This window comes from Colius striatus, chromosome W (assembly GCF_028858725.1).
Source record: "Colius striatus isolate bColStr4 chromosome W, bColStr4.1.hap1, whole genome shotgun sequence".
In the NCBI taxonomy this organism is placed as follows: domain Eukaryota; kingdom Metazoa; phylum Chordata; class Aves; order Coliiformes; family Coliidae; genus Colius; species Colius striatus.
Genome location: NC_084789.1, coordinates 8,334,354 through 8,350,985, shown reverse-complemented (window position 1 = coordinate 8,350,985; position 16,632 = coordinate 8,334,354). Strand labels below are relative to the sequence as shown.

Below are 16,632 nucleotides of genomic sequence, written 5' to 3'. Positions count from 1 at the left end.
TAAAATAACAGTGAGACAAGCAAAAACAGTCATTCCTACAGAGCTACTTTAACAACTCATTTGCCACACCAAGACTTGGCTCAGAGTATTATCACACCTGCTAGTAATGCTTTACACTAGCTTAAGTAGAGTATAAACACTGGCACAACAATGGCTGCTAGGAAGTACAAGAACTTTCAGAAGGAAGATCCTTTTCAGCCTACATAGCCTAATTAAAAGTTTTCATCCTTAAGTGATCTTTTCCCATTTGCAATTTTACTTCCATTACTTTTCTTGATGCTATATAGTCATATGACTTAGGGGAGCAGATTTTGCAATTTTAATGACTATTGAAGTCACTCAATTACCAGTCACCTCTACCTTAACATTAAGTCTTCACTTTCTTGCTGCCCACACTCATCATTTCATTGGGAACATGACTTAACATTACCATTCAGACATTTTATTTTATGTTAGAAAGTAGTGATAGGGACAAGCTCTCCTACAAATCCTCTTCCCAGAGTCTTCATAAGTTTCTAAATTCTGTATGAAGCAGTCAAGCCTCAGGAAGAAGTCATCTCTACTTAAACAGAGACCAAGAGTAATCAAGACATAATAAATGCTGGCAGAAGCACCAGATTGGCGCAGCTGGGCTGGAGATGGGTCTGAACCTCAGAGCCAAGGGAAAGTCCAAGAACTCTTTACCGGGCCTACCCTGCAGCCCTCTCCCCGTTACCAAGCAAAAGCTGGTCCTCGCTAAACCATGGCACATAACACAGTGGTGTGGTTAATTCAAGCATTAAGCTGTGGTTGTGGAAAAAATCTGTATGACTTAATTTTAACTCTGTTTTCTGGGTTTTAGGCAAGAAGAGAGAGATATCTAGATATGTTGATGGATTATATACATGATGGTGACTTATCCTGCTCTTTGTACTTCCAAACATTACACTCAAATCACCCTTTATGCAATCATGTATTTTGACTCAAAGAAGGGCCATCTATGAAGGCAAGCAACTTAAAATCTCAAAACATTTAAGAAACTCACATGGCTTGATACTATTCAGAACATGCTACCAACATAATTCAGCATTAAAAGAAACAATTCTAATATCTGTTCATTTACTTACCTAGAACTCTTCAGAAAAAATCAATACTAGCATTACACAAAAACCTCTTTGGGCAACACGCTCAAATCCTTTGCTATGCTGAAAACTATTTTAGTCTTGTGACCTCACCCAGACAGTGACAATGGAAACTGAAGACCCAAAAAGAGAACATTTTGTTAGCCTTATTCTAAAATCACCAGAAGATCTTTTTGAAAGTGACAGTTAAATCAATTTTTTTATCCACTAATTTAACACACTGAGATTTCTTGCAAAACTATCAAGCCACAGATGTCCCTACAAGGACAATAATTGCAGGTGCTTAAAAGCAGCTCTTCTCAAGGTAAAATCACTACTGCCAATATGGAGTCATGGTATTGAAGCTTAGCAGCTTCTACTCTGTAGTATAACTATTTATTTTAACCATAAGCCAGATGTTTTGCTAGCAGTTAACTGCTTGAAGCAAGTGACAGCATGCATGCTGTTCCCTCTCAGCACCATTGGTCAACATCAAAAAGGGCTCTTAGAAGTACTCCTGCTAAGTATTATTCGGCAAAGAGAACATCAGTATTAAGTCACGTATTTTTCTTTCAGCTGCTACAGAGAGTGGATTCTCTTGTTTCTATATCCTTGGCAATCATACTCCATCAGCATTTCCCTGCATCTCACACAGTGCTGTACTCAGAGGAGATATGCCATCCTTAAAACACTATTTCCTTCATGCACGTCTAGATTATATGGTTGCAGCTCGTCAGAGATGCAGGCTACTACCCTCTACTTGTGTTCCATGTAAGTATGAATGATGTCATGAGGCATGACATCTCCAGGATCCAGATGGATTTTAAATCCTTGGGGGAGCAGGTAAAAGGTAGAGGGGCTCAGGTTATTTTCTCCTCTATCCAGTTCAGTGGTAATAAAGGAGGAGTTTGTAATGGAAAAATCAGCCAAGTGAAATCCTGGCTGAGAGGCTGGTGCTGGCAGGAAGGCTTTGGGTACTTTGACAATGGATCCTTCCTTGGAGACTACAGCTTGATAGGACAGGACAGGATTCATCTCTCCTGTAAGGGCACAGGAATATTTTGGAGTAGGCTAGCAAATTTAATAAAGAGGTCTTTAAACTAAGGGACTTGGGGGGAGAAGCAAAACAGAACAAGTTGTCCCCTCTAGCTAGGAAAAAGGGCAGGACAGGGAATGCAGTGATAAGTGCCCTTCATCTGCACACTGGGCTGAGATACAGAAGGCTGACCACCCTGAGGAAGAGCCAAACTGGGGAGGAACCTCCTGCACCCGCCCAGGGAAACCTGTGTGTTTGAGTAAGCCCCTGCGCTGCCTCTACACCAATGCATGCAGCCTGGGGAATAAGCAGGAGGAACTGGAGATGTGGGTGCGGATGCGGGGCTACGACCTCATTGCGGTCACAGAGACGTGGTGGGACAGCTGCCATGACTGGAGCACAGCCATGGAGGTCTATGGATTGTTCAAGAAAGACAGATTGACAAGGCGTGGAGGTGGAGTTGCTCTCTATGTGAGGGAGCAATTAATGTGTACCAAACTGTGCCTGGGTGAGGATGAGGAGCCGGTAGAGTGCTTATGGGTAAAAATTAACGGGCAGGGCAAGGCAGGTGATATTGTTGTAGGAGTTTGCTACAGGCCACTTGATCAGGAGGAGGAAGTGGATGAGGTCTTCTATGAACAGCTGAGAGCTGCCTCACGATCACATTCCCTGGTCCTCATGGGGGACTTCAACCACCCTGATATTTGCTGGGATAGCCACACAGCCAAGCACATGCAGCACAGGAGGTTCCTGCAGATTGTTGATGACAACTTCCTGTCACATATGACTGAGGAACCAACAAGAAGGAGTCTGCTGCTGGACGTGGTACTGACGAATAAGGAGGACCTGGTTGGAGACATGAGTGACCATGAGATAGTAGAGTTCAAGATCCTGTGTGGAAAAGGCAGGACACAAAGCAGGACCGTGACCCTGGATTTCAGGCGAGCCAACTTTGGCCTCTTCAAAGATCTACTTGGACGGATCTCATGGAATATGATTCTAAAAGACAGAAGTGTCAATGAGAGCTGGTCAATCTTCAAGCACCACTTCCTCCAAGCTCAAGTATCAGTGTGTCCCAATGTGTAAGAAAGGAGGAAAAGGAGGTAGGAGGCCTCCATGGATGAGCGAGGATCTACTGGGACAACTCAGGCAGAAAGTAGCCATCTATGAGAGGTGGAAACAGGGGCTGGCTTCTTGGGAAGAGTATAGGAACATTGCCAGGGCATGCAGGGGTGCAACTAGGAAGGCTAGAGCCCTTCTAGAATTAAATTTAGCCAGGGATGTTAAGGACAGTAATAAGGCATTTTTCAAGCACATCAGCAGCAGAAGGATGGCAATGGGGAATGTGGGCCCACTGCTAAACACCGAGGGTGCCCTGGTGTCTGAGGATGCAGAGAAGGCCGAAGTACTGAATGCCTTCTTTGCTTCAGTCTTTACGGCCAAGGCTGACCCTCGGGAAGCCCAGTCCAGCAAGGATAACAGGATGGCCAGGACAACAGAGGACTTGCCCTGGGTGGAAGAGAAAGCGGTTAAAGACTTGTTGGCCAAGCTTAAGGCTCACAAGTCAATGGGTCCTGATGGGATGCATCCAAGAGTGCTGAGAGAGCTGGCTGATGTGATTGCTAAGCCTCTCTCCATCATTTTTGATGAATCGTGGAGGACAGTTGGAGTGCCTGAGGACTGGAGAAAGGCCAATGTCACTCTAGTCTTCAAAAAGAGCAAGAAGGACAACCCAGGAAAGTACAGGCTGGTCAGTGTCACCTCCATCCCTGGAAAGGTGATGGAACAACTCATCCTGAATGTTGTCACTAAACATATGAAGAAAAAGATGGTTATCAGGAGGAGTCAACATGGATTCACTAAGGGGAAATCCTGTTTGACCAACCTATGAGTACATAACCAGCTGGCTAGATGAGGGAAGAGCAGCGGATGTCATCTACCTTGACTTCAGCAACGCTTTTGACACTGTCTCCCATAACACACTCATCAGAAAACTCAAGCAGTGTGGCTTGGATGAGTGGACAGTGAGGTGGATCGAGAGCTGGCTGAATGACAGAGCCCAGAGGGTGGTGATCAATGGCACAGAATTGAGTTGGAGGCCTGTGGCCAGTGGAGTTCCACAGGGATTGGTTCTGGGGCCAGTCTTGTTCAACATCTTCATAAACCACTTGGATGAGGGGACAGTGTACCCTCAGCCAGTTCGCTAATGACACCAAACTGGGAGGACTGGCTGATTCCCCAGAAGGCTGTGCTGCCATTCAGCAGGATCTCGACCAGCTTGAGAGTTGGGCAGAGAGGAAGCTCATGAGGTTCAACAAGGACAAGTGCAGAGTCCTGCATCTGGGAAGGAACAACCCCATGCATCAGGACAGGCTAGGGGTCGAACTGCTGAAGAGCAGCTCTGCAGAGAGAGACCTGGGAATCCTGATTGATAATAAGCTAAACATGAGCCAGCAATGTGCCCTCATGGTAAAGAAGGCCAATGGTATCCTGGGATGCATCAAGAAGAGTGTGGCCAGCAGGTCAAGGGAGGTTCTTCTCCCTCTCTACTCTGCCTTAATGAGGCCTCATCTGGAGTACTGTTTCCAGTTCTGGGCTCCTCAGCTCAAGAGGTACAGGGAAGTGCTGCAGAGAGTCCAGCACAGGGTCACCAAGATGATCAGGGGACTGGAGTATCTTTCATATGAGGAAAAGCTGCGGGAACTGGGGCTGTTTAGTCTGGAGAAGAGGAGACTGAGGGGTGATCTTATTAACATTTATAAATATCTAAAGGGTGGGTGTCAGGCGGTTGGGACATCCCTTTTTTCTATGGTAGCTAGTAACAGGACAAGGGGTAATGGGATGAAGCTGGAACACAAAAAGTTCCATTTAAACATAAGAAAAATCTTTCACTGTGAGGGTGACAGAGCAGTGGAACAGGCTGCCCAGAGGGGTTGTGGAGGCTCCTTCCTTGGAGGTCTTCAAGACCAGCCTGGACATGTTCCTATGCGACCTGATCTAGGTGAACCTGCTTCTACAGGGGGGTTGGACTAGATGATCTCTAAAGGTCCCTTCCAACCCCTACCATTCTATGATTCTATGAATATTCTATGCAACGCTTCTCTTATAAGTATCCTTGATTTCATGGGTAACCTTGACATGAGGAAAGAAAAGTCAGCTTCTCAAAAATTAGGTTTGTACTTCCATTGTTAAGCAGCACATTGTGGCCATGTCTGGCAAAATACGGAAAGTAAAATATATCATTACAGAGTACAGAGAATGAAACAGGTTATACAGTTTAATTCATATTATAAGCTCAAGTTGTTTAGTATGTGAAATTATATTATGCTTATATTTTAGCTTAAAGGTTGTGCTATTTTTTTTGTATTTCATGGTAGTGATTGGGGGACAATACCTTTCAAAACACAGAAAAGCTGAATGCCAGTATCGAAGAGAAAGAAGTAGAGGAGAACACAAAGCTTATCTGAGGTCATGGAAGAAAGGTTAAGGAAGAAGAGGGACTAGAATGCAAGAAAAAAAGTGGTCTTTGAAGGACCCAGGAAAAGTACAGATTTTTATTACTGCTGCCTACTCAACATTAGAGATGTCCTAGATCTGACAGCACTACAATAAAGTAACAATTAACAGGAATTCAAAGGGAGATACCGAATTCATATGTTCTGATTCTCATCATCTTAATTTCACTCCACTTTTCTCCCATCATCAAAAGATCCTCTTTCAACTAACGCGGGAATCAACTTATCTGAATAGTATTATTGGCAAAGACAGCTTTCCATATCAAGAAAAATTCTAGAATTTGTGTACTGCATCTATCCTCAAGTACCCTTGCAAGACATGCGATGCTTAAGCTTACAGTAAACTTCTTGTCCATCAGGTACCATAAAATAGATCACTGTAAACGTATTTAAATGCACAACTCTAAGTCAATTTTTTGAAGGAAGTTTTAATGTGCTGCCATTACACAATTTGATTTTCCAACCTAATAGTGTGGCATTCTTGCACTTTCTCCAAGCAGAAAGTTTAACTTCATTATAACAACAAAAGTAAAACAAAGGAGGTCCAGAGGCTCAAAAACCCTAAACTCAAATAAAATTTCAAAAAAGCATCAACTGTCTATTTTCAAAGTACATACCTTCTGCATACAATCTTTCTGCAAGGAATACTGCATCACGGTAAGCATAGTGGTTAAGTGCTTGCCATATAGCAGCCTGTAAGACAAAAAAAGAATTTAAATTTAGAGTGAAGTTTTAATAGCACAAAACTCATTAGCTCTTATTGTCAAACAGCAAAGTTCAATTTTTGTTTTACCAGAGTCATAAGAATAGAGAAAGATAGAAGTGCAGACCAAGTTTCAGTTGTTTCAACTATTAGTAAAAAGAATTAAACACACATTAAGTAAAGCTAAGAACAAAACACACTCCCAAACCAGTTACCACAGCATTTCATTTAAACCTTAGCTGTGCCCAAGGAGGAGTAGGGGAGTCAGGAAAAAGCTAGGGTGCCAAATCCATTTTAGTGGCATTAAACAGATCCATTTAAACAGGTATGTCAAAACAAAAATCAACAGGACTAGAAATCACATCATTGTCTTGTCAATATAAGACTACCATTGATGGAAATACATTCGGTATATGGCATTTTCCTTAAGGGGATTATCAGCATTCCCTTAAGAACCGCAGAATCTCTAATATCAATGCTTGGGGTTTTTTTATCTTGTTCTTATCTGTTTTTTATTCCCTAGCTTAAATTCCTTGTATCAAAACAGTAAGCAACCAAGTGATGATTTTTTTTTTTTTTTTAGTACATTCAGAAGAAGCTCTGTTTTTACTTGCAACATGTTACTACCGCTCAGGAAAGGCCTATAAAGCATACAGGCTCCTAAAAGGACACAGCTGTACTACCCCACAATGTAAATACCTGCTTGCAAAATGCTGTGTTGACCTCGGCAAGTAAGTAAATGTTTTATGTTCTGTACATGTCTACAAATCATAGAATCATAGAATGGTAGGGGTTGGGAGGGACCTTCAGAGATCATCCAGTCCAACCCCCCTGCAGAAGCAGGGTCACCTAGGAACATGTCCAGGCTGGTCTTGAAGACCTCCAAGGAAGGAGCCTCCACAACCGCTCTGGGCAGCCTGTTCCACTGCTCCGTCACCCTCACAGTGAAATAGTTTTTTCTTATGTTTAAGTGGAACTCTTTGTGTTCCAGCTTCATCCCATTACCCCTTGTCCTGTTACTATCTACTATAAAAAAAAGGGATGTCCCAACCTCCTGACAACCCACCCTTTAGATATTTATAAATGTTAATAAGATCCCCCCTCAGTCTCCTCTTCTCCAGAATAAACAGCCCCAGTTCCCACAGCCTTTCCTCATATGAAAGATGCTCCAGTCCCCTGATCATCTTGGTGACCCTGCGCTGGACTCTCTGCAGCACTTCCCTGTCCCTCTTGAGCTGAGGAGCCCAGAACTGGACACAGTACTCCAGATGAGGCCTCACCAGGGCAGAGTAGAGAGGGAGAAGAACCTCCCTTGACTATCCTGTTATCCTTGCCGGACTGGGCTTCCCGAGGGTCAGCCTTGGCCGTAAAGACTGAAGCAAAGAAGGCATTCAGTACTTCGGCCTTCTCTGCATCCTCAGACACCAGGGCACCCTCGGTGTTTAGCAGTGGGCCCACATTCCCCATTGCCATCCTTCTGCTGCTGATGTGCTTGAAAAATGCCTTATTACTGTCCTTAACATCCCTGGCTAAATTTAATTCTAGAAGGGCTCTAGCCTTCCTAGTTGCACCCCTGCATGCCCTGGCAATGTTCCTATACTCTTCCCAAGAAGCCAGCCCCTGTTTCCACCTCTCATAGATGGCTGCTTTCTGCCTGAGTTGTCCCAGTAGATCCTCGCTCATCCATGGAGGCCTCCTACCTCCTTTTCCTCCTTTCTTACACATTGGGACACACTGATCCTGGGCTTAGAGGAAGTGGTGCTTGAGAATTGACCAGCTCTCATTGGCACTTCTGTCTTCTAGAATCATATTCCATGAGATCTGTCCAAGTAGATCTTTGAAGAGGCCAAAGTTGGCTCGCCTGAAATCCAGGGTCACGGTCCTGCTTTGTGTCCTGCCTTTTCCACACAGGATCTTGAACTCTACCATCTCATGGTCACTGCAGTTGAGGTTGCCTCCAACCTTCACATCCCCAACCAGGTCCTCCTTATTCGTCAGTACCATGTCCAGCAGCACACCCCTCCTTGTTGGTTCCTCGATCATCTGCAACAGGAAGTTGTCATCAACAATCTGTAGGAACCTCCTGGGCTGCATGTGCTTGGCTGTGTGGCTATCCCAGCAAATATCAGGGTAGTTTAAGTCCCCCGTGAGGACTAGGGATTGTGACTGTTAGGCAGCTCTCAGCTGTTCGTAGAAGGCCTCATCCACTTCCTCCTCCTGATCAAGTGGCCTGTAGCAAACTCCTACAACAATATCACCTGCCTTTCCCTGCCCATTAATTTTTACCCATAAGCACTCAACCTGCCCCTCATCCCCACCCAGGCACAGTTTGGTACACATTAATTGCTCCCTCACATAGAGAGCAGCTCCAGCTCCATGGAGGCCTAGGTATTGTTTAGAAAGGACAGTGTGGCAACGTGTGGAGGTGGAGTTGTTTTTTTTCATGCTGGTTTTTCATTTCTCTTGAAAGCTGTCATATTGCATAAACTAGTAATTCCTTGGTCCTTCAGCTCTAACGATTATTTTAAGTTCAAATCATTTCGATTTCAGATAATGGACCTAATGAACGTTAGCATACATTGCAGCAGTCTCTAAAAGTATTGAATCACTTACAAAGGAGTTGTCAAGCTGTGTAGGGGGAGATGACATTGATTGCTGAGTTAACTCAAGAAGACTGCTCTGGATCTCTGTTTTGGTTTTGTGTTTCTCTGAAAGTTTGCTTATTTCATTAAGTGCTTCCACTATGAATTTAATGGGCAGGCTGCTTCTCTCAAATAGTAGTCTTGCTCATCTTACCCAGTTATTGCTAATGAGTGTGTGAGGGGAAAAGATGACAGATGGAAATCTATTTTGAAAAAGCCAGAACAAACCTACCTTGAACCCACATTCAAGAATGCTATATTGAACATAAAGATCCATCTTGTCAGGTACATAATAGCATCTAAGTATCTTGCTGGTTTCCTGGGGTCTAACAGAAAGAGTATAAAGTAAAACTGCTTGACCTACAGGCCTTAATGCCCCGAGAATTTGTTAATGAGAGTATTTTGTTCTGATGTAGGCTTTTCAGCTCAAATGTAGGAAACAACATCTGACTGAGGTGCAGAATGAAGAAGATGAGGCGCCAAGAAAGGCAAAAACTTTTGTCTTAGCGTAGCAAGGATGTCTTGATTTGTGTTTCTTTTGACTCTCATTTAACACTTCTGGAGTTATTAGTATATATTAGAAATCATGTTCTACCTGGCAAGGTCCTAGTGGAATAGATTTCAAGCTGATGAGTCCTTCCCTTGCTTTTACAAAGTCTAGTGTGTGTGTGTGTGTGTGTGTACAGCACATCAGTTTCTGGACTGATTTCAGTTTAAACTACGTGGGATTTCTTAAATGTATTCTATAGAATTTCTTAAGTTTATTTGTCGTTCCTGCTACAGTTACATGAGCTCACTTATACAGTTGTGCCTTATTTTCTTGTGGGAATGGTCTATACTGATGGAAGCATCTACCTATAGGTATAGTTTCAAGTGGAGGCAAGAGGAGTTGACTTGTTTGTGCAGGTGTCGGTTTGGGATGACATAAGAATGCCTCCCATCTCCAGAGGTTGTATAAAGAAATTTTCAAGCTTAATAGCAAGTGTTCCATTCCGTGTGAATGGTACTGCTGGTGTGATAGATGCACCCTGAGCCTTTGTTCTCCATTTGAATCCATCTTGCAAGAAGGCGAGGCATTAAAATCCAAAGTCTGTGCCATATTCCAATGTTGGATCTTAACAGAGTGCATGAAGCCTTACTGATTGTATTTTGTAGTTGAGAAACAAAGCCAAACTAAGCATTGTCTTAGGTTGTTACTAGGTAAAGTACCTTCAAAACTGAAGTGTCTAGAAGACTTTCTTGTCCTCCATTTTAGTATTCAGACTAAGATTAGTAACTTCTATAAAAGTTATGTTGTATTATGTATCTCTGTTTTGGAGTGGTGTGGAGTGTTAGGATTGACTGTCCTAGTAGAAATGTTCAACTTCAGAGTACCACATACCTCTATGTTGCTAGAGGATTCAGTCTATTTAAAATGCATTTGCAGGAACTAGTTTGTATATGGCTTGAAATTTGTGGATGCTGATGGTGGATTTCTGGTTTTGTTTGCAACAAGGTGAAAACATTGGTCTATGAGTACTGTGACCCTTGTAACTCCTTTATGCCTTTTTTTTTAAAAAAAAAAAGGTTTGCAGAAGGAGAGCAGATCTTATCTGGTGGAGTGTTGAATAAACAGAAAAGCCATGATGACATCGTTATGGAGTTTGGTGACTCTGCATGCTTTACGCTCTCCTTACTTGGACATGTCTACTGGTAATGTTGCTTTTAAAAAACTTTACTTAATGAAGCTTAGGGTCTGGGTGAGTGTGTTTTTTTGGGTTGTTTTTTTTTTGTTTGGTTGGTTGATTTTTTTTTTTTTTTGACCAAGCCAAATTTTAGTCAAATATATTTTTAGTCACCACAGGGTACACCTGTTTCTGGGTTACATGGCCTGCACAATTTTGGAGCATGATAGATGCAGGTGGATAGCTGTGAAAGCCTTTAACTTGGGAATTCAAGAATGGTTTATCTTTCAGCCAGAGCTTCTGATGGACTGAAAACACCAATTCCTCTTTTTTCAGGTTAAACATGCAATCCAAGAGTTGTAGGGATTTTTTTTTATATACCTTTGGGTTTATTCTGTAATCTTCTCTTAAAAACTCTCAAGGCCTGTTTCTCAGTGTTGCCATTCTGATTTTTCTGTGTCTATTTTACAGATGTATAGCTATAACCTTCAAAGGGAAGTTTGAAGGACTGACAGTCAAAATAACTTTACAGATTCAAATGCTTTGTTTTTTGCCTAGACACAGGAAAGGTTTCAGTAAATGCAAAGAGATTGAATAGGAACAGTGAGGTTCCTTCCTTACTACCTAGTATACCTGTTATTTAAAAAAAAAAAAAAAAATAGAAGCTATCTCTGTAGCCAGATACTTAGGTGTTCAGTTTAGCGTTTAATTTATATGCAAAGACATTATCCATAGATAATAAAAATGGCCAGAAGGCTAGCAAGTGGGTTGCTGTTTGCAAAAGATAAAAAAGTGGTAATAAAGAACATCTTTCTAAAACAAAAACTAAATTTCATCTTTGTCAAAACATGTCCAGTAACTTAAAAATAACTCAATATGAGTCTGTGGCTTGAAAAATGAGGAATGTTGCTATGACTCTCAACACGTCTTTTTGTTTTTCAACTCCTCATCTGGAAAGCTCACTTGAAAAAAGAAGTGGTGTTCCCAAGTTTATCTATAAACTGTTATGTTCTTTTTACAGCAAGACAGACCGGCTTGCCAAAGGATCAGAATGTTACCAAAAGAGCCTTAGTTTAAATCCATTCCTCTGGTCACCTTTTGAATCACTATGTGAAATAGGTAAGTCTGCAGAACAGTTTTGTAGCGAAGATGTTTTCTACTGATCTGATTATGTCAAGCTTTCTGATTTGTTGGTGCCAAGGTTTATTTTACTCCTCCAGAACTAGTAAGGAAAATGCTAGCAGACTTCTTTGGGAGTGATTTCACAGAATCTTAAGGGTTGGAAGGGAGCTTGAAAGGTCATCTAGTTCAACCCCCCTGCCAGAGTAGGACCGCCTAGAGTAGGTCACACAGGAACTCATCCAGGTGGGTTTTGAATGTCTCCGGAGAAGTACACTCCACGACCCATCTGGGCAGCCCCTTCCAGTGCTCCGTCACCCTCACAGTGAGGAAGTTTGTCCTTGTTTCTTTGGAACCTCTTTTATTCCAGCTTTACCTGTTGCCCCTTGTCCTGTCATTGGCCATCACTGAGAATAGCCTGGCTTCATCCTCCTGACACCTACCCTTTACATATTTGTAAACAAGAATGAGATCACCCTTCATCTTCTCCTCTCTAAGCTAAAGAGCTCCAGCTCCCTCAGCCTTTCATCAGAAGGGAGATGGCTCCACTGCATCATCTTTGTGGCCCTGTGCTGAACTCTCTCCAGCAGCTCCCTGTCCTTCTTGAACTGAGGGGCCCAGAACTGGACACAATATTCCAGATGAGGCCTCACAGGGACAGAGTAGAGGGGGAGGAGAACCTCTCTCGACCTGCTGGCCACAGCCCTTCTAATCTACCCCAGGATGCCATTGGCCTTCTTAGTCATGAGGACACATTGCTGACTCATGCTCATCCTGCTGCCCACCAAGCCCCCAGGTCCCTTTCTCCTCTCCTACTCTGAGTTCATTCCCCAACCTGTACTGGTACATGGGGTTATTCTTTCCCAAATGCAACACTCTACACTTGCCCTTGTTGAATTTCATTAGATTTCTCTTTGCCCAACTCTCCAGCCTGTCCAGGTCTCGTTGAATGTCAGAACAGCCTTTTGGGGTGTCAACCATTCCCCCCGGTTCAATATCATCAGCAGACATGCTGACAGTGCCCTCTGTTCCCTCAGCAAGATCATGAATGAATATATTGAACAGTACCAGTCCCAGCACCAACTCCCGAGGGACTCCACTAGACACAGGCCTCCAACTAGACCTTGCCCCATTGATCACAACTCTGCCTTCTTTTCTTCAACCAGTTAACAATCCACCTCACTACCTGATCATTCAGCCCATACTCTCTCAGTTTTGCTGCAAGGTTGCTGTGGGAGATGGTGTCAAATACTTTACTGAAATCCAGATAAGCCACATACACTGCACTACCACCATCTATCCACCTGGTTACATTTTCATAAAAGGGCTATCAGGTTGGTCAAACAGGACTGCTCGACTGATCCTTAATCCAGTCCTCATCAACCAAACAAAACTCCTCCTTTAGCTTGACTTCCTCGGGAGTCTGGGGCTCCTGAGAACAGTCTCCAGCAGTATATAGGCAAAGAAGGCATTCAGTAACTGTGCCTTCTCTGTATCCTCTGTCGCTCAGACACCTGCCTCATTCAACAGTGGGCCTACATTGCCTCTAGCGTTAGTTTTATCCACAATGTATTTGAAGAAGCCCTTCTTGTTGTCCTTGACCTCCCTTGCAAAGCCCAACTCCGATGAGGCTTTAGCTTTCCTAGTTGTCTCCCTACATCTTCTGACGACAGCCTTATACTCATCCCAAGTGGCCATCCCTTCCGTCCATGATCTATAGACTCTCTTCTTCCACTTGAGTTTGCCCAACAGTTCCCTATTTAAGCATGTGGGTCTCCTGGCTCCCTTTCTTGATTTCTTACCAGCTGGGATGCTCTGATCCTGAGCCTGGAAGAAGTGATCTTTGAATATAGACCAACTGTCTTGGATCGCTTTACCTTCTCGTACCTTGTTCCATTGCATGTTCCCTAGCAATTGCTTGAAAAGGCCAAAGTTGGCCCTGCTGAAGTCCAGGGTTGTGGTCCTGCTTGGTGTTCTGTTCCTACCACACCAGATCCTGAACTCCACCATCTCATGGTTGCTGCAGCCAAGACTGCCCTCAACCTTTACCACTTCAACCAGACCCTGCTTGTTTGTGAGTACAAGATCTATTAGTGCTCCTCTGCTTGTTGGCACATCCACCATTTGCATCAAGAAGTTATCATCAATGCACTGAAGGAATCTCCTGGACTGTAAGTGGCTAGCTGTGAAGGCCTTCAAGCAGATGTCTGCGTGGTTGAAATCTCCAACAAGAACCAGGGCCTCTGGTTTTGTGTGGTTTGTGGTTTTTTGTTTTTTTTTCTTTTGAAGCTGCTTCCAACTGCCTGTAAAGGCCTCATCAACTTCCCCATACTGATCAGGTAGTCTGTAATATACACCTATATCAGTGTCACCTATTGTAGCCTGGCCCTTAATCCATAACGCATTGTAAATACTTTGCCAGCGTTTAGAGCTTCTGTCTTGTTTTCTTTCATCTTTTGTTGTTCAGATGTTTTTGGATTTAACAGTGCTACAAGTTTTCCAGCCTACAGTTAGTAGACCCTTAGAAACTATGATGAGAATGACTTGCCTTTTTTAAGTTTATTTTTTTTTAATCATAGAATCACAGAATGGTAGGGGTTGTAAGGGACCTTTAGAGATCATCCACTCCAACCCCCCTGCAGAAGCAGGTTCACCTAGATCAGGTCACATAGGAACATGTCCAGGCGGGTCTTGAAGACCTCCAAGGAAGGAGACTCCACAACCCCTCTGGGCAGCCTGTGCCACTGCTCCGTCACCCTCATAGTGAACTGGTTTTTTCTTATGTGTAAGTGGAACTTTTTGTGTTCCAGCTTCATCCCATTACCCCTTGTCCTGTTGCTAGCTACAATAGAAAAAAGGGATGTCCCAACCTCCTGACACTCACCCTTTAGATATTTGTAAATGTTAATAAGATCTCCCCTCAATCTCCTCTTCTCCAGACTAAACAGCCCCAGTTCCCGCAGCCTTTCCTCATATGAAAGATGTTCCATACCCCTGATCATCTTGGTGGCCCTGTGCTGGACTCTCTCCAGAAGTTCTCTGTCCCTCTTGAGCTGAGGAGCCCAGAACTGGACACAGAACTCCAGATGAGGCCTCACCAGGGCAGAGTAGAGGGGGAGAAGAACCTCCCTCAACCTGCTGCCCACACTCAGCTTCAGACCCCATCAGTTTTCTTGGGTATTTGCTTAAAAAACACTACGCTGGCAGTAACTAAGGCAATACCACTTTATGGAAATCAGTCTGTTTTGTGCAGAGTACACTGTATGATCCCAGTCTTTTAACAATGTGAGCAGTAAAATAAAAAAACAAATGAATAAGCAGAATAAGTAAGGTGACAGCACACTTCAAAAAGTTGTGTTCCTCCCATTTCAGGTTGTAGGTAGTTATATCATGGGAGAGGAGGAAAGGGGAAAGGAAAGAAAAGGGAGGGGGGAAAAGAGAAAGAAATGGGATCCTGCATTAACTGCGTAAAATCCTGTGTCTTATAAAATGGTGAGACACAGACTAATTGAGTTTCAGGGGACAAACCTTTCAAGTCTCAACACTGAAATATACTTTCTGGGTTTGGTATAGTTACAAACGCAGACATTTCACACTTGTGTTGCCACTGCTAGGGGTAATGTTCAGTTCCACTGTATGACATAAATAGATTAAGCAGTTCTCATGTAAGTAAGTAAGAGATAGAAGAATTAGTTAGGAACCCAGCAACTGTTAACAAGCATGGGTATGCAGCAGTACAAAGCTGAAACAGAGGCCAGATTTAAACCTGCTGCACAACTCAACCCTTCCTCTGTCTTCCAGGTGGAAAGTCTTCATATACTTTCCTTTATCCATGAGCCATGGATAAGGCTCATAGAACATGTTCATAGATTCTACTTGCATCAAATACTGGACCTCACACTCCCACTTGAGTCAACAGCAAACCTAAGACCTCCCAAGGCCAGCCTCTCATCGGTACTGAGCCTGGGACATGAAAGCTCTCCCTCTGCCACAAGCAAGATGAGCACAAGTTTTCAGAGTCTGTTTGTTACTTCATGTTATAGTTGTCTTTTTCACATAGCTTCTCTCAGATTCATTAACCACAGAATTAGTTTCTATTCTGCTGTAGGGCAGTTGGAACAATTCTATTGCTGTTTTGTTTTCCAGATTCCAGGGAAAAAAATTACTGCTCTATTGGTAGCTGCTTATAATTCAGTATAGTCCCATACCAAAGCAGCAGTGAAACCAGACAGAAACACAGCCAATAACCACGATATTAGGTTATTTACTCTTTTGGTCATGCTCAAGAGTCACCTAGCACCTTGAGACCAGAGCTCTGCTCTGAGAGCTTCTGTTCCAGAGATAATGCAATCTGCAAGTCTCTGAGCCCCAAGTTTCAGGGCTTTGAACAAATTCCTCACTCCTAGACAAATCCACATGCCTTCAAATCCTGGGCAATGCAGGAAGACAGCAGAGATCACAGGTGGAAAAAGTCAAGTCCCTACACACTCTCCTTATTAATGATACTTCCTATCGTAGAATGGGGGGTGGAAGGGACCTTTAGAGGTCCCTCTAAAGGGATCTATAGATGGGCTCACGATTGAGGGTTGGACTTAAACTTGGACACTATTGCACAGGTTATCCATGAGTGTGAAACATGTTGCAATCAAAGCAGCCAAATGGTGGAAGCACACATGGTATGAAGGACAATGACAGAAACATAAATATGGAGAGGCCTGGCAGATTGATTACATCACACTGCCACAGACTCACTAAGGCAAATGCCATGTGCTCACAATGGTAGAGGTGAACAGTTTGTTGGAAACATATCCTGTGCCTCATGCCACTGCACAGAACACCATCCAGGTCCTTGA

General features: G+C 43.4%; 1 protein-coding gene across 2 annotated transcripts in view; it reads right to left on the bottom strand.

Moving 5' to 3' along the window:
- The window catches only part of LOC133628512 (cell division cycle protein 27 homolog), a 63,697-nt gene that overhangs the window by 43,085 nt on the left and 3,980 nt on the right, over positions 1–16,632 (bottom strand). For both annotated transcript variants that reach the window (XM_062016773.1, XM_062016774.1), the window contains exon 2: positions 6,269–6,344. In XM_062016773.1, coding sequence (XP_061872757.1) covers positions 6,269–6,344 — 76 coding nt within the window. The remainder of the gene's footprint in view (positions 1–6,268; positions 6,345–16,632) is intronic.